The sequence below is a fragment of the Rhamphochromis longiceps genome, linkage group LG11, assembly GCF_057381845.1.
Source record: "Rhamphochromis longiceps isolate RC_006_pf linkage group LG11, R_longiceps_female_GT1.1, whole genome shotgun sequence".
Taxonomy (NCBI): domain Eukaryota; kingdom Metazoa; phylum Chordata; class Actinopteri; order Cichliformes; family Cichlidae; genus Rhamphochromis; species Rhamphochromis longiceps.
In genome coordinates this window covers 31,012,167-31,030,161 of record NC_140567.1, presented here as the reverse complement: position 1 = coordinate 31,030,161, position 17,995 = coordinate 31,012,167, and the positions used below count along the sequence as shown (strand labels likewise).

Genomic DNA, 17,995 nt, shown 5'->3' with positions numbered 1-17,995 from the left:
AGGAATAATTTTATTATTGAACAACAACCATGTTCTCAATGAACCCAAAAAACTCATTAATATCAAAGCTGAATGTTTTTGGAAGTAGTTTTTAGTTTGTTTTTAGTTTTAGCTATTTTAGGGGGATATCTGTGTGTGCAGGTGACTATTACTGTGCATAATTATTAGGCAACTTAACAAAAAACAAATATATACCCATTTCAATCATTTATTTTTACCAGTGAGACCAATATAACATCTCCACATTCACAAATATACATTTCTGACATTCAAAAACAAAACAAAAACAAATCAGCGACCAACATAGCCACCTTTCTTTGCAAGGACACTCAAAAGCCTGCCATCCATGGATTCTGTCAGTGTTTTGATCTGTTCACCATCAACATTGCGTGCAGCAGCAACCACAGCCTCCCAGACACTGTTCAGAGAGGTGTACTGTTTTCCCTCCTTGTAAATCTCACATTTGATGATGGACCACAGGTTCTCAATGGGGTTCAGATCAGGTGAACAAGGAGGCCATGTCATTAGTTTTCCTTCTTTTATACCCTTTCTTGCCAGCCACGCTGTGGAGTACTTGGACACGTGTGATGGAGCATTGTCCTGCATGAAAATCATGTTTTTCTTGAAGGATGCAGACTTCTTCCTGTACCACTGCTTGAAGAAGGTGTCTTCCAGAAACTGGCAGTAGGACTGGGAGTTGAGCTTGACTCCATCCTCAACCTGAAAAGGCCCCACAAGCTCATCTTTGATGATACCAGCCCAAACCAGTACTCCACCTCCACCTTGCTGGCGTCTGAGTCGGACTGGAGCTCTCTGCCCTTTACCAATCCAGCCACGGGCCCATCCATCTGGCCCATCAAGACTCACTCTCATTTCATCAGTCCATAAAACCTTAGAAAAATCAGTCTTGAGATATTTCTTGGCCCAGTCTTGACGTTTCAGCTTGTGTGTCTTGTTCAGTGGTGGTCGTCTTTCAGCCTTTCTTACCTTGGCCATGTCTCTGAGTATTGCACACCTTGTGCTTTTGGGCACTCCAGTGATGTTGCAGCTCTGAAATATGGCCAAACTGGTGGCAAGTGGCATCTTGGCAGCTGCACGCTTGACTTTTCTCAGTTCATGGGCAGTTATTTTGCGCCTTGGTTTTTCCACACGCTTCTTGCGACCCTGTTGACTATTTTGAATGAAACGCTTGATTGTTCGATGATCACGCTTCAGAAGCTTTGCAATTTTGAGACTGCTGCATCCCTCTGCAAGATATCTCACTATTTTTGACTTTTCTGAGCCTGTCAAGTCCTTCTTTTGACCCATTTTGCCAAAGGAAAGGAAGTTGCCTAATAATTATGCACACCTGATAGAGGGTGTTGATGTCATTAGACCACACCCCTTCTCATTACAGAGTTGCACATCACCTAATATGCTTAATTGGTAGTAGGCTTTCGAGCCTATACAGCTTGGAGTAAGACAACATGCATGAAGAGGATGATGTGGACAAAATACTCATTTGCCTAATAATTCTGCACTCCCTGTATGTGCATCTTCACCAGTAGTGTTTCTTTGTTTTTCTTCTGTTTCTTCTTATGTATAGTATAGTAGAAAAAGTGCTATATAAGAACCAGTCCATTTCACATTTATCATCCTTTCAATATGCCTTTTGAGTTTTGTAGTTTTAGCAGTCATTAAAACTTTTCATTTTGGATGACGTTTTGCAATATATTAAAAAAATTTATAGACAATCTTTGCTTTTTGTCTGATTATATCCTTCTCTCCTTCGGTCTCTTTCAGGGGACTAAAGGTTACAGTGGCTTGCCAGGACGAGGTGGTGACCCTGGAGAAGATGTGAGTAGATTAGAAGTAAAAGAAAAACTGTGCACTTGTTTCTATGTCTACAACCATTGACTCCTACCTTTTGTTTCCACAGGGTCCTATAGGAGTCCCAGGGTTTATGGGAGAACCGGGGCCATTTGGTGCCAAGGTAACCACAGGCAGAACAAGGCTTTGTTGTAAACATCCAGTTCATGTTTCTAAGAAATTGCATGAACCTCAGTAGTCATTTCATTGGAGAACACAGAGCTACGACTTCAGAACATGTAATTCCTACATGAATAAAAACATTGCGCTCTATCTGCTCAAGTACCAAATAAGCAGAAATAATTTGGTTCAAATTGCAAACTTCTCATTTTGTCTGTGCCCCACTGTTTGGAGTAGACATCATAGTTATAAGTTAGTTTTTACTTCCTGGTATTTTCTGAGTCAGTGTCTCTTTGTTTTATACTAATTGCATAAATAGCAGAATTTTTTGCGAGTCATAAAAAGAGTCTGGACTATTCAGTGTTGTCTAACTTACAAAACATGTTGCAGGGTCTCTGATTATTCCTCAAAATGACTCATGACATGACTCATTTTCCTGATGAAGTACTACGCAATTTCGTGAAAAACTAAACACATGTCAACAGATTTTAGAACTACCTTTAGCAGAAATAACCAGAATTAATGGTTTTCTGTATGACTAGAAGTCTCTCATATCGTTGTGTTCATGTACAGCATTCTTAAGGTCCACATCATTTCAGTCAGTTTCAAGTCCGGACTTTGACTGCACCATTGCAACACCTCAATTCTTTTCTTTTTCGTTCATTGTGTTGTAGAGTTACTGCTGTGCTAGGCAGCATTATCCTGTTTCATGATTGACATTTGACCAAGCTTTAGCTGCCAGACAGATGGTCTCACATGGTTGGGATTGAGGGTCGCGAATGCCAATAGGTTCAATCCGGTCTTTAAGTGATGATGTGATGAACCCTCCTTTCGGGCCCAAACTACCCTGCGTTTATTAAGGCTGTTGTGTTTTTAACATGTTTTAATGCTTTGTATCTTATCCTATCTTATCCTATTCTTATCAACAAGCCCTAAAAACTGTCAGTGATCACTGTTGGCCTCTCTCGGTTTTTATTACCGCTATTTATTTTAAAGCTCAGTTTTTAAAACCTTACGTTGTAACTACAGCCCAGCTAATAGAGCAATAAATTAATGATTAACCTCGCATTGTGGATGGATTATCTCAGTTTTTCTCTTGACTGAAGTTTGGTCCGTTTACATCATCCTGCCATGCAATTGCATTTGTCCCTAACAATCAGGATCCCTCACTATTGAGTGGAAAAAAGTTAGCGTTCATCCTCCAGCTTCACTGTGTTTATATTATGCTAACATAGCTGTGTCGCTAGTGTCGTAGCACATCATTATATACCAGCTAGCCCAACTTCAGCAACCCTACAAACGTCACTTCTGTTTAGTATTTTGTCTTCATTTATGTTGGACGTGATAGCAGAGGTGTACGTCTTAATTTTTTTTCCAGAAATCTCTAAGTCAGAACATGGTATATTATATTTAGACGGAAACTAGCAAGCTAACTTCTAACGCTGTTGAATTTAATAAATTCTGTTTTCATGGATGCCTGGATGTTAAACTTCATTGTTACACCTGGTAAAGCAGCCACACGGATCATATTATTACAGATGAAAGAATTTAGACAGTTTTTCAACTCTCAGTGATGCCGCAGTGATCGTTTGACTTAGGGACCTGCGGCAGAGTTTGGGCACAGACACGGCTAATGACGTCAGACTTAAAGACCGGATAAACTGGTCCACAGGGCAAGTACCGTTGTGGGGATGGACTCTCTTGAGGTGGTTTCAGAGAGGCGGCTGTACAAGACAAGGACAATGCTGGACAGTACCGCCCATACACTCCATGAAATCTTGGCCAGTAACAAGAGAGACACGGAGATTACCCCAATGCACTACTGAACGACGCAGGAAATCATTCCTGCCTGTGCATCTCTGTACAACTCATCCATGTAAAGCACAAGTACACACTGCAATAATTGTACACCCATTGTACATTCTCTACAAAAAACAAAACAAAGTACAGTGTGATAAGATGGGCACCTAAATGTCAACCATATATGTTTAATTTGTGTAATATACTGGAATATTTATAATTAGGGCTATTTATATCTATTAGAGTCATTTTGTTGTATTTTACGACTTTCATATATGGTATTATTTATTTAGTTTATTTTATAAGAACAATAACTAATGTATTCTGGTTCTGACTCTAGAATACTTTGGCATACACAGGAAATCATGTTCAATTCAATAATTTTGAAGTGCCCAGGCTCGAAAACAAGCTCAAATCATCACCCCTTTTTTTTTTCTTATTGGACTGTCGTCAACTTTGACAGTTTGCTGAGGACTTTAGGATCTCAGATATAGCTCTTGGGTTTTTTGCAGTTTCTTTGAGCACTGCATGGTATTGTGTTAATGCACACCTAAATGCTCCAGAAAAAATTTATGCTTTTTATAAATGTTCACACTTGCTGATGATCAGCTAATCAAGTGGATTTGATTTGGATTTCCGTAGTTAATTCCTATGGAAGCAGTAAATGTGTACCTTTTTTCAAAGGACTGTAAAATTCCAGTGAAAACCTTCTTTTTTTTTTCTTTTTTTTTTTACTGTAGTTCTGCAATACTGTGGCCTTAACAGCAACACACAGCTGTAGCATATACCCTGGACCACCAATGTTTCTTTCACCATATGACTCCTTTTGTAAAAGTCATTGGAAAAATAGATCCTAAAGCCACCTACTGTACCAGGAATTAGCCCCACTATACACTGAATGGTGCTTAAATGTCAGGACAGGTTGTTGTTAACATGATACTGAAATGTGAACTGTGGAAGTTACAGTCATAAAACTTTATAGGTTATTGTCATCCAGACACAAACTGGGCTCTAGTGTCTATTTTGTGTTTTCTTCCTTTAACCTGTTATTACCTGCTCTTCCTTGGCAGGGGAGTAAAGGCGATGGTGGCATCAGAGGACCTCGAGGCAGAGTGGGCGCTGGGGTGAGTGAGTGGCGTCACAGTTATAATACAATGTGGGAAAGACAAATTGCAAAATTTAGATACCCATAACCACTTAAATGTCTTGAAACACCAATCATGAAAAACACATAAATTTTCAATTGATCACACTTAGGAAAGCCCAGTCAATTAACTCAAAAACTCACTTTCAGTTTTTCCTTTTTTCTCCCACAGTCCATTTCCGTGTTTGGTTCTTTTCCTTATTTACAAACATACAACAGCTCTTGTGACAATTCCCACAATAAATCACGCCCATTCCAGTTCTTCTTTTGTTCCCTTAAACTGGAGGATTTTCCCATGAGCAAAAGAGTTACTTTTGCACATGTGTTTTACTTACAGGCCAGTCCAGTCTTTCTAGTCCAGTGATCTCAGGTCCCTGCCTGTCACAAGTGGTTCTCAGACTTTTTCTGGAATGCCCCGCTGCAGGAGCTGAAATACAGTTTATTCCCAATGCCCCACAATTTTTTATCAATCATTAAATGTAAGAAAGGATCCAAAATGTACGCTATATGGACAAAAAAGACCACCTCTGAATTCAGGTATTTTTAGCCCCATTTCCACAAGGTGAACAAAATGTAGCACCAAGCCATGCAGTAATGGTTAAAAAAGAAGCCATTTTGCGAAAATCTTACCTTCTTGATATTCAGTGATAAATTTTAAGTGTTGTTATTGCTTAAGAACGGCAGCAATTCAGACATGGAGTGGAAGATCACTGTTCAAATTACAGAGCAGGGTTTCTGAATACTGAGGTGCATTGTGCGATAAATTAAAGTAAGAGTTCCAAACCCCCTCTGGCTTAAACAGTAGCACAAAAACTGAGCTTCATGATACGGACTTCGATGGCCAAGCAGTTCCTGTACATCTATTATGCAGCTGCCCCAGTGCTTTTGTCCATGTAATGTTAGTGAAATACAACAGGTAAGAATTATAAGAACATTGGCAACATTGTCTTAAGAACAACTTATTATTTTTAGAATGTCATGTTGCCAGTGCCAAAGTTTTCATTTGGGAAGGTGGGTGACAACCACTTAACAGAGGTGATGACTTACGACACCAGCTGTCATTCACCTACAGTCCAGTCTCGAGATCCCTCCCCAGGTGTTTCAACCGCAACTCGCACCTTGTCTGGGTGACCTCAAGAGCTCAAACTATGAGCTCTTGAGCTCGATGATGGAGTTGGGCAACATCTTACAAAGATTTCACACTTTCACACAACTCAGTGACCGAATGACCCAATGCTTTTTTCACTCCTTGACTCATGTGACATCTCAGATGATTATTAATGTGTCAACAACCCTGAAGACCACTTCCAGTTCCCACTGGAGGTTAATACTGCATACTGTGTTAATTCTAACCCGCTCCTGAATAACTTGGAAGTCGGGTTAGAATTGTGGAACAAAGTTCCCAATTGAAAAGATGGAGCATACCAACATGGCAGCACTGAATGTAAACAATAGTAAAACTGCAAACTTTTATTCTGTACTCCAACTCTTGTGTATTTTTCACTCATTAAATAAGTCCTATGCAGAGCAGTGATCAGGTTCTATCCACAAATGTGTTTTTTTAAGCATAAAGAATAAATATTATGCTTTATTTCTAGTGATACCTGAATGGCTCTAGCTTGCTGACAGTCAAAAGAAATTCTGTTTTTCTTGGAGCGCTCTAACTCTGGAGTGATGCCACTCCCGACTTCCAAGATATCTGGAATCTGGAATGCAGCATAAATCCCTGGAACTTTAAAACAGCCTCTTGGATGAGAGGAGAAACATCTTCACAAACCTAAAAAAGTCCACTTGGTTTCTTTTTAGGCACTCGAGACTACCATGTCCTGGATGACTAAGAACCTACACTGACAATCAGTAAACTAAATACATATAACCTTTCATCAAAAACAAAACACAAATCTTCATAGCCAGTTTGTAAAAGTAGTTTTCCCAATAACAGAAACAAATTACTGAGAAAGAACCCTATGACCACCTGGGTTATCTGGTCTGAGAAGCCAAAAAGTTACACATGGGTTTAAATTGAGTAATAGGGACAGACCCTTTGGTTATCGCGACATCTGCTGCTTCGTTGTTATTCATTGTCTTACCACTCTTTGGCCAGTCCCATGTAAATGTCAAACTAATGTTGTGTGAAATCTATGGTCTCTGTAGGCTTAGGGGAACTTTAGCAGTTGCATTTAGCCTTTATATGCCAGTGTTTTTTTTTTTCTTTTTAATTTTCTGGGAGATACCAAAGGGAAGTGAAACATATTGCTAGACATAAACAAATTCATATCTGTTTTTATCCATGAAGATAATATGAATAATAGGGCTGCATTTTATTTAAGAAATAGAAATTGAAAGCAGAAAACGTCAAACAGTTACAGATGAATGCGGTGAGATTATTTATAATCCTGGGAAATATCAAACCTAACAAATTATTTACAAAAATATATTGAATCTGAGTACATTCAAGCTATTTACTGGATGCACAGAATAGATACTTAGCAGTGGACTGATTTTTTTATTTTTTATTTTTTTTTAATTCTTTCTCAGTTCAGCTGATCTAAGTTATGGAAACTGTCCATAGATCAGTGAATTGCAAGTCAGGGAAAATCCAGAAGTGGAAGTGAAGATAGCGGTTTTCATTAAAACATAACACTGTACAACTTTTAGCAGCTGTTCTACTGAATAAGTAAAGAATTTTCCCAAAGCTCAAATCAGCAGATTATTTTGGCATGAATCCAGTCAATGAAACCCATGTGACCTTAACAGTGAAACTATGAAAAGAGGATATCGCTAATAGTAAAAAAAAACAAATAACAAACACACTGTTAGTTTGGATTGTAGCTAATAGATCCAACAGGCAAACTTAATGTATTTTTATGTGTCTCTAATATACTTTAATCCAGAGTTACATATCTGGAACATCTGGAGAAGAGGTTGACAGAGAGATGAGAAGCTCAGTAAACTGGTGACTGACCATACAGTGCTTTTACATTTTTTCATTACAGTGGATTCTATCAGTTAAATCCTGAGTAATTATTTCAAAGTTGGTGTTCAGAGAACTTTTCAAAACCAAACATTGCTTTAAGCGCAGCATACCTGATATATACTTTGGCATATAGAAATGTAAGTGGTTGATGGATTTCCTTCAAATTCAGAGAAAACAACAAGTAACCCCAGCATAGACCCTTGTGGCACTCCACAAGATATTTATTCAGAGAAATGCAGATTTTTTCCCCCATTACTTGTTTTAGTCTTGACATGAATGTGATTTCAAAATGACTGAGTCAGTTTCAGTAAGACTGTTGATTATTTTGACTGATTATTGTAATGTAAATAATATCGTTAAGTGACCAATTGTTTGATTTTCATATCTCATCATCGTCTATTCAAAGTTACCGTATAGGCAATAGCTTAAGATTTCTTTAGCTGTTTTTAATATAATTGTAAAAACAGCAGAAATGAAAGATAAAATATTTGCTCAGCGCAAGCCTATTTAATTTTCAGTTGCTTTTTTTATTTGTTCAACAGGGAGCCCAAGGAGAACAAGGAGATGCTGGAATACCAGGAAAACCAGGAGCAAAGGGCCTCCAAGGCCCAAAAGTGTGTGCTCTGTGTTCAACATCTTCAAGGATTTCTCTCTTCTATCTTTCAGTCTTTTAAGAAATATTAAACATTGCATTGTTTTTGCTGCACCAAAAACCTCCTTACACTTGATTTTGTCAGCAAATTACCACAGTTGCCAGTAGTTTGTTTTGAAGACACCAACCTGTCTGCAAACACTTGCCAACTACTCAAAAGAGCAGTAGTGAAACTTGAAAAAAGTGCCACCAAAAGTCAGCAAATAGTGAGTTTTTGCAGACAGTTCTGTGTCTTCCACGCAGTCTCCTAGTGACCAAAACAATGGGTGGTTACCAGGCGGTTTTGCAGTCAGGATTACTGTATTAGCAACTTGTAATAAACTAATAAAAGCAGTTATAGTTTAAATATTAACTTAAGTATTGTGCTAATCATTCTATTTGTGTTAGTTTAGTGTTTAGTCATTCTTCCAAATGTCTTCCACACATTTTGATAATTTTCAGAACTGACCAACAGACCTTTAATATCAAGATATATTATTTAGTTGTGTGTTTAATTGATTTTTTTTTAACAGGGGCCAAAAGGTGAGACGGGACCTGATGGGGAGAAGGTGAGTTCTTTAACTATACAGTCAAACTGCATTACAAAAGTAAAATAAAATAAAGGTATAGCGACTGTAACTTGTGACCTTTTGTATGCCTAAAAGACCAGACACACTTTCACTTGTAAACAAAACAAAACATAACACATTAGCTACCAGAGAGTGCTGACTCAAAATTCAAATTCAGTTCAGGCTTTGATGAAAACTCTGAGTCAGTGAAAACAGACAAACAATCTTTTGTCAGTTGTATGGTCAGAATAAGTAGCTAGTTAAATACTTTCCTATTTACAATCGCTTTCATGTGTCTGTGTGTGGACGGAGGTGCGGTTTGAATAGCTAAGTTGGGGAGTTCCCTTGTCTGTGTTGTCAGAGTTTTGTTGTGTTTGACATGAACTTTGTTGGGTATTATTTAGTGTCAAGGCTCAGGGGCTGCTAGTGTTTGTGTGTGTGCTTAAGGCTTAAGGCTTTCTTTTATCTCATGGGTGTAGCAGTTTCTCATTTATGTTGGAGTAGAATAAACGGAGGAAAAAACTACCATAGCAGTAAAACCACATGTCTTAATATTGTTGAGATCTAATTCAAAATGAAAGTTGGAAGGTTGTCGCTCCACTCGTAAATTTGGCTGAAAGTTAAAAATACTTTTCCTTTTCAACACATCTGCAAACTACTCAGTCCCCCACCAGATTAACACCCTCTTCCTATGAGGCAGCAACTATAGCACCACCATGATGTCCTCAGAGTAGAGCTGCTGCTCCTCCAGATTAAAAGGAGCCAGTTGAGGTGGTTCGGGCATCTGACTAGGATGCCTCCTGGGTGAGGTCTTCTGGGCATGTCCCACCGGGAGGATGCCCCGAGGCAGACCAAGGACACGCTGGAGAGATTATATCTCTCGGCTGGCCTGGGAACGCCTTGGTGTTCCCTCAGATAAGCTAGAGGAGGTGGCTGGGGAGAGGGAGGTCTGGGCTTCTCTGCTTAACTGCTGACATCTTGTGATGGTTGTAGAAACATGATCAAAATTTCTTAGTTGGCACTTTTTATTTCTTTATTTAATATTTGGTATTAAGTTGGCAGCAGCATAAAGAAGGTCGGGGAAGGGGGGCACAGACGTATCAGCATGGGGCCTATCAGTCCATCTTAATCATTTTTATCCTTCATGTTACCAGCATATTAAACATAAACAGAATACAGACTAAAGAGTAATTTACTGCAAGAAGCAAAAATAATAGCAAACTAATGCTATCATTTTTCTGTAAAGCAAATTTACCTACAGGTATAAATAAAGTAACCTTGAACCTTGATGTCCAAGATCTGTCCTGAGACCTCCTCCAGGACATGCCTTCGGAGACATCCAGTAGGCTTCCTGCCCTAACCACTTCAGCTGGCTTCTTTTGATGTGAAGGAATACCAGCTGTACTTTGAGTTCCTCCCGAATGGCCAAGCTCAGAACCCTCACTCTGAGCATGAGCATAAACATGCTTCGGACAAAGTTGTGCTGCAGTCTTATTCTTTCAGTTACTACACTGAGGTGGTGGCTCAGATGAGGGTGGAGATGTAGAATGAGCCATAAACTGAAAGCTTCACTTTCAACCCCAGCTCTCTCTTCACCACAGCAGAACAGTGCAGTATCTGTGTTACAGCAGATGCCTCACCAATCAGTCTCCCAGTCTCTTGCTCTTTTCTTCCCTCACTCATGAAGCAGATACATAAACTCTTTGGGCAGCAACTTATCCTTAAACCCAGACAAATTTCACTCCACACTTTTCTTGTGGAGAACCATGGCCTCAGACTTGGAGATGATAATTCTCAATGTTTTATAGTCAGATGCAAACCACCCCAGTGCAAGCTGAAGGTTACCACCTGCAGAAAGCAGAGATGATATCCTGACACCACTGAACTGGGTCTCTAAAACATTAGTATTTTTAGAAAGTACTACTCAAAATAGAAAATAATGGTGTCACATCATTTGGAACAAATTGACTGAAGTCTTAAAAAAATGGGAACAACAGGAAAAAAGTTATTCTGCAGGAGTCTGCGAGGACCCCTGTCAGTAGGATGTGGGTAAAGACATTGTTTCTGAAAATGTCTCCTGACCTGATTAAACGCAGAAGGGAATTACCCACCATTGAGTGGTGTTTTGTTATTCCTGCTTGTCCTGTTAGTTCTGTTATTGGTGACTCAAGAAATAAAGCACCTGCTGCTGGTTATATTTTATATCCTCTGCCAATCATAACAACTTCCTCTTTCATCATATTTACTTTCCCCTGCAGGGTGCAGCAGGGAAGAAGGGCATGAAAGGCGAGAAAGGACAGAAGGTGATTTTACCTGTTTACAGTTAGATAAAGAAACATCTTCCTACAAACCGTACTCTCCATTTCATTTCCTCTTTCCACCCCCGCTGGGATTTACTCACTGAGTTTGTTCCTTTTTCGTTTTACCTTTCAGGGAAGCGTAGGAGACCGTGGAGACAGAGGACAGGTGCGTACTTGATTTACATTTCTTGTTTTTACTCTAATGTCATAGAAATACATGCACATGATGCAGCGTGAGTTTCTGAATCCATAAAAAAACCATTTCATGCCTTTCCTTATTATACTGATTCCAAGTTGTTATCGGTTTTAGTAGAATATCCTACATATATCAGGCAAAAATCAGAACACATTACTCCATATGTAAAAGAAATATATAAATAATTTAAAACCATGAACATTAAACAGGGCTAATCGGTCTGGATAGCCTTCAGAGTTTTAAGGTCATCCTAAAGGAGTTGCATGTCATTGAACTCAGGTCAGGCCAGTCATTTCTTTCCCACACTAACATCAGAAAACCCACTTTTTAGGGAACAGGCTTTATACACAAGGGTATTGTCATGTTAAAGCTGAAAAAGGCAAAGTTATACAGGGACTGGTGTGGAGTACTGCACCAATAAGCTTAGAAGGAGATAAAGTTAATACTGAGTACAACTGAGTTAAGTTTGTTGGTTCAGTCATACACAACAGCCCCAGTTAGTCACATGGCCCTTTGGGAAAACTGACAGTCCAGCCCTGCTCCAGTATTGTCCTTTGCTTCAGTGCAGCATGAAGTTTGTTCTAAACTATGAAACAACAACTTTCAGAATAAACATACAAACAGGCATCCAGTGTAACATTGTTTCAAAAGACATTCTGATGCTGCAGCTTTATCACTTGTCTCAAAGCAGAGGTATCTACATTAGCATCTGTTCTTCGTAGCTGGCAGAACTGTTTATGATTTCTCCACACTGTCTGCCAGGTTAACAGCTGACAGTTGACCCGAAGCTTATGTTATTATGATGGGATTTCAAGACAAAACATTCAAATTTTTTTATCATCATCACACATTTTCAAAATCCCTTCACTTCACTTCCCCGTTGCCCATGCTGTAATCTGTGTAAACATATAATTTGCAAAAACTCAGACAACTAACTAAAAATTAGTCATACTAATTACGCTTTTTGGGGTATAAACAGTAATCTGTTGTAGTGTAAAAGTACTCACATGCCTCTTTCTTCTTCATTTGAAACATCTTCTTTTGACAGCGTGGGCCTAAGGGAGCTGTTGGTCCCATTGGGGCTCCAGGCCCGGTTGGACCTCCTGGCATCCCAGGGGTCAGAGGACAACGTGGTCCAGCCGGGGACCCAGGTCTTAAGGGTCGAGCTGGACCTAAAGGAGTGCAAGGTCCATCTGTGAGTAACATCTGCATGGGAGAATGCATGGATTTTTGAATTAACCAAATTGAACATTGAAACAATATTCATTTGTAACCATTGTGAACACCAGTTCATCAGTGTTAATACTTGAAGGTTCATGTTTGCTGTTTTTCACCACTAAATAAATAAAATAAATTGTCCAAAATAAAGACAATGTTGGATAACACCTCCCACCCACTCCATGACATGCTGGTCTGTCTTGTTAATGTTGTTTATAATGGAGCACTGTAACAAAAAAATAATTTCCCCCAGGGATCAATAAAGTATTCTGATTCTGATTAAACTGAAAAATCCCTGTTTTCAACTTAAGTTAAACTTGAAACACACTCAGTGTGTTCTAAATAATATCTACTGCCTTATTTAAAAGAGGAACTAAAAGTATCGCTGAAACTTATTTCCCTGACGTCATTTCCTTCCTGGTTCCATTATTTTCACTTCAGTTAGTCATTTTGAAAAGTCCAAATGTTATATGAAAATATTATTGGCTTATATTATTTTAGCTTTTATACATCTCACAAACAGAAGGCTGATAATATCACAGAAAAATTACTGTTGGATAAATCACAATAACGTGTCTTCTTAAGAGCTGGGCCTCAGTCTACTAAAATCATTAATAATTAGAATGAATTCCCATTATTAATTAATGTGTACAATATTTTCGTGACTAACTTATCATTCATTTTGTATCTTAGACGTCAGAGAAACTTCCAACACCTCTAGTGATCAGCATCAGATGTCTGATTTTGCCTGAACCTGACCAGTTTATTATTTCGTTCACACTTAAAGAGTAAGATGATAGCTTCTTACTGTAACGCTGGAGTTTTGCAGCATTGATGCAGAGAATTTGAATTGTTTGTTGTCCTGCAGGGTCCTGGGCTTACTGATGAGCAGGTCTTGCAGCTCTGCAGAGGTGTTGTTACAGCTCAGATCTCTCAGTATGCTTCCTCCATCAGAGCCAAGTGCTCTCAGGGCTGTCCCATCAACAACCGGACACTCATTGGGCCCCCAGGAGCTCAAGGGCCACCAGGGCCACCAGGCAAAGCTGCAAGTCCCTCTTCAGTCTTTTTATTATTTATTATTTATTTGTCATTTTAATAGCTGCTGTGAGATAAACTAGGGATGTGATATAAACTCTTGGATGTCCTGCCCTTATACCTATTAGTATATTAATATAATTTCTGCCTTCATCTACCAGGGTAAAGTAGGAAAACCCGGAGCAAAAGGAGCCAGAGGTGTTCAAGGTGACAGAGGACTGGAGGGACAAAAGGGAACACCCGGCGACAGAGGCAAGAGTTTCCTACTCCCTTGACCAATTAAATACCTATGTTATTTTTTTATATTTATGCTTTTTATTGAAGGTTTTAGAGTTTAAGAACTGTTGAAAGGTTAAGATGGACATATAAGGGCACATAGTGGGGAAAAAGTTGGATAGCTAAAGAACGGCACTAGTGTAAATTAAACAATTTAAAATCATTTAGAATAGTATTCTTGCCATGGTTTTTACTCACAGTGTCAGTATTTCATCAAAAGGAAAAAAACGTTTGAAAACATAGTTGTGCAGCTTTGTGAGTTGCATCTTTTATCTTTTTTAAAAGGTCGAAAGGGACCCAAAGGCGTTGTAGGAGATCCGGGTATAGGGCTGCCAGGACTCAACGGACCACAGGGACTCAGAGGTAGGACACTGGTCGCATCCACACTGTCAAACATCCTGTAAACATTACTTCAGGACTGGGTTTTTTTTGTTTTTTATCTTGAATTAGATAACAGTGAAAGATAACAGTGTATCTGTAATAAACAAGTAGTAAAGCCTGAATTTTTTTAAAATAAAAAATAAAAAACATACCAATTTATTTATTTAGTCCGTAATTAGCCAAAAACTCAGTACTGTCTTGATATAGCGTAATGAATGTTTGCACTATGTTTTCTTTTTTCAAATTTTGCTTTTTACAGGTTCACCAGGTAACCCGGCAGAACCAAAAGATGGCATGGAGGGTCCCCGTGGGGCTCGTGGCTTCCCTGGTCCCGTGGGTCCACCCGGCATGGTTGGATTTGCAGGTGTACCGGGATTTTGCGAGGCACGAGACTGCAGCATTTATGCACCAGTGATGCGCAAAGAGCAGGGTCTGGTGAAAGGGCCAGTGAGTTAAAAAATCTGAAACTAAACATCAGATATTATGGTGCTTATAGGAATAACTTGGTGTTAACAATGAAATATTTTACATACAATATTGTGACAATAGTCTGTCAAAAGCTGTGATATAAATGTCAGTGGATAAAGTGTAGTGTCATGATGCACTTCAAGATTGTGCAGAAATCTCATGCCTCTAGTCAACATCTGATACCACACAGGGATTATATTTCATACATGTTCAAACTCTGCAGCAGTTTTTACTGCTGTGTATGTTGTGATTTTAGAAAATGATAAATTATCCCAAGCTGATTCCTTATTTCTTCATTTTAGTTTTTTAATTTCTCTGGTACCCAAAGAATAAATAGATAAATCTATGTAAATATTTTGTAAAGGCTCTAAAGTACATGTGCTGCACTCTGAAACAAATAAACAGATGTGTTCTTTAGTCAGTCTGAGTCTTCAGTTTTTCTGACTGGGTGCATTTTTATTTTATTTTACTTTTTGCAAAGTTTTTGCAGTCAATGACCCCAGAAATGGCCTGGTTTCAATTTCCTGGATCTTCCACGACGTCATAAACATCTTTTTTTCAGTGATTCAAATAAAAATGAAAAAGAAAAATAGCATATTACACTCTTATTATCAGGTTTTTTTCACTGGATTTCTTTCAAATATATGAAAAGTACACTTATGGTAATGTGTGGCTTAAAAATACACATTTACTATGTGACCTAAACAATGTTATAGTTTCAAACTAACATTTCAACAAAATAAAATGGCAGAATGAGTAGTACAGAACAATTTTGTGCACAACAAAAACCCAACTTTTTTTCTTTTTTTTTTCTTTTTTTTGCCTGTCCCGTTTGGCTCTTTTGCCATCAGAATTATTGTCTAAAGGCAAAGAAAGATGCCCAACGGATTTACTTTACCAAATTGACCATCCCAGCCTTGCCATAATGGTCTATTTGATTCACCTTTTATTGTTTATTTTATTTTCACTTGCTGTATACGGGACAGACTTGACTGGAGAAAGAAGGAGAGAAAGAAAGAGGGAAAGAGAAACAGCTGAGAAGAGGGACGGGGGAGAAGGGCAAAAAACAAAAACCAACAGAATGGGCAGGAAAAAAGAAAAAGAAAAAAAAAAGCATATATCGATCACCTGGATCACCTGTTGAGAAAGAAAAAAGAAAACAAGCAGAAGAGAACAAGAGTAATAGAATAAACAACATCACAATGATATATGGGAATATGACAGTAAATACTAAATATTAAACATTATTGTGCAGCACATAAGATCAACAGAACACAGTGTGCTTTGAGGTAGGAGCCAAAAGGGGTGTAGTTTGTGGGTGTGATCACCCGTGTGTACACCTGTGAGCATGGACGCGCTTCCATCCATCCATCTTCATCCGCTTTATCCGGGGCCGGGTCGCGGGGGCAGCAGCCTAAGCAAAGAGGCCCAGACCTCCCTCTCCCCAGCCACCTCCTCCAGCTCATCCGGGGGAACACCAAGGCGTTCCCAGGCCAGCCGAGAGATATAATCTCTCCAGCGTGTCCTGGGTCTGCCCCGGGGCCTCCTCCCGGTGGGACATGCCTGGAACACCTCACCCAGGAGGCGCCCAGGGGGTATCCTTGTCAGATGCCCGAACCACCTCAGCTGGCTCCTTTCGATGTGGAGCAGCAGCTGCTCTACTCTGAGCCCCTCCCGGATGGCTGAACTTCTCACCCTATCTCTAAGGGAGAGGCCAGCCACCCTTCGGAGGAAGCTCATTTCCGCCGCTTGTATCCGCGATCTCGTTCTTTCGGTCACTACCCACAGCTCGTGGCCATAGGTGAGGGTAGGGACGTAGATCGACCGGTAAATTGAGAGCTTCGCTTTTACACTCAGCTCCCTCTTCACCACGACGGACCGGTGCAGCGTCCGCATTACTGCAGCCGCAGCCCCAATCCGTCTGTCGATCTCCGGCTCCCTTCTCCCATCACTCGCGAACAAGACCCCGAGATACTTGAACTCCTCCACTTGGGGCAGGAACTCATCCCCGACCCGGAGTGGGCACTCCACCCTTTTCCGGCTGAGAACCATGGCCTCAGATTTGGAGGTGCTGATCCTCATTCCCGCTGCTTCACACTCGGCTGCGAACCGTTCCAGTGCAAGCTGGAGGCCCTCACCCGATGAAGCCAACAGAACCACATCATCTGCAAAAATCAGAGATGAGATTCTGAGGCCACCGAAGCGAAAGCCCTCCGCCACTTGGCTGCGCCTAGAAATCCTGTCCATAAAAATTATGAACAGAACCGGAGACAAAGGGCAGCCCTGGCGGAGCCCATCACCCACCGGGAACGAGTCCGACTTATTGCCGGCAATGCGAACCAAGCTCTTGCAACGGTTGTATAGGGATCGAATGGCCCGTAGCAATGGGCCAGACACCCCATACTCCCGCAACACCTCCCACAGGACACCCCGAGGGACACGGTCGAATGCCTTCTCCAAGTCCACAAAACACATGTAGACTGGTTGGGCAAACTCCCATGCACCCTCAAGTATCCTGGAGAGGATAAAGAGCTGGTCCAGTGGACGCGCTTGTTTTTTTTTAAAAGGTTCCTTCATGTAATGATCTGCTAGAGGGTGTGGGGGGGCCACAGCCCCGTCCTCCAGGGCATGAAGCAGGTATGGAGGAGATCAAAACTCCAGACATCTAGAGGCCCTCAGAACACAAGAGACCAAGGAAGATTAACAGAGGGGCAGCCGCGCCTCTGTCCCAGAAAGAGCTGAGGAGAGTCCCAGATGAGGGCTCACTCAGCAGCCGCGGAGCAGAAGCCAGGGGGAGTTGCAGTGACGCGCCCGTGAGCTCCGCCGGCAGCCAGCTGTGCCTGAGTGACCGAGCCCCAGGCCGAGAGGCCGGGGGCACCCCACCTCCGAAGTGGCCCGAGCGAGCCCCAGAGGCTCCAGGCCCCGATAAGCGGCCGCCAAGGAGTGAGCCGGCGTGTACCTGGACGCCCATCCCCAGACACAAAGAACCACCAACGCACCGATGTCTGAGGGAGTCCGCCACTGGCAGGGGA

The 17,995-nt window shown here is 40.6% G+C and overlaps 1 protein-coding gene across 1 annotated transcript in view; it reads left to right on the top strand.

The window, feature by feature from the left end:
- LOC146659537 (uncharacterized) overlaps positions 1-15,383 on the top strand; it is a 32,632-nt gene extending 17,249 nt beyond the window's left edge. The window contains exons 15-26 of the mRNA XM_085423629.1: positions 1,783-1,836; positions 1,919-1,972; positions 4,839-4,892; positions 8,432-8,503; positions 9,054-9,089; positions 11,348-11,392; positions 11,523-11,555; positions 12,634-12,780; positions 13,672-13,848; positions 14,000-14,090; positions 14,400-14,477; positions 14,755-15,383. Coding sequence (XP_085279755.1) covers positions 1,783-1,836; positions 1,919-1,972; positions 4,839-4,892; positions 8,432-8,503; positions 9,054-9,089; positions 11,348-11,392; positions 11,523-11,555; positions 12,634-12,780; positions 13,672-13,848; positions 14,000-14,090; positions 14,400-14,477; positions 14,755-14,951 — 1,038 coding nt within the window. The 3' untranslated portion in view covers positions 14,952-15,383. The remainder of the gene's footprint in view (positions 1-1,782; positions 1,837-1,918; positions 1,973-4,838; positions 4,893-8,431; positions 8,504-9,053; positions 9,090-11,347; positions 11,393-11,522; positions 11,556-12,633; positions 12,781-13,671; positions 13,849-13,999; positions 14,091-14,399; positions 14,478-14,754) is intronic.
- The last annotated feature ends 2,612 nt before the right edge of the window (positions 15,384-17,995 follow it).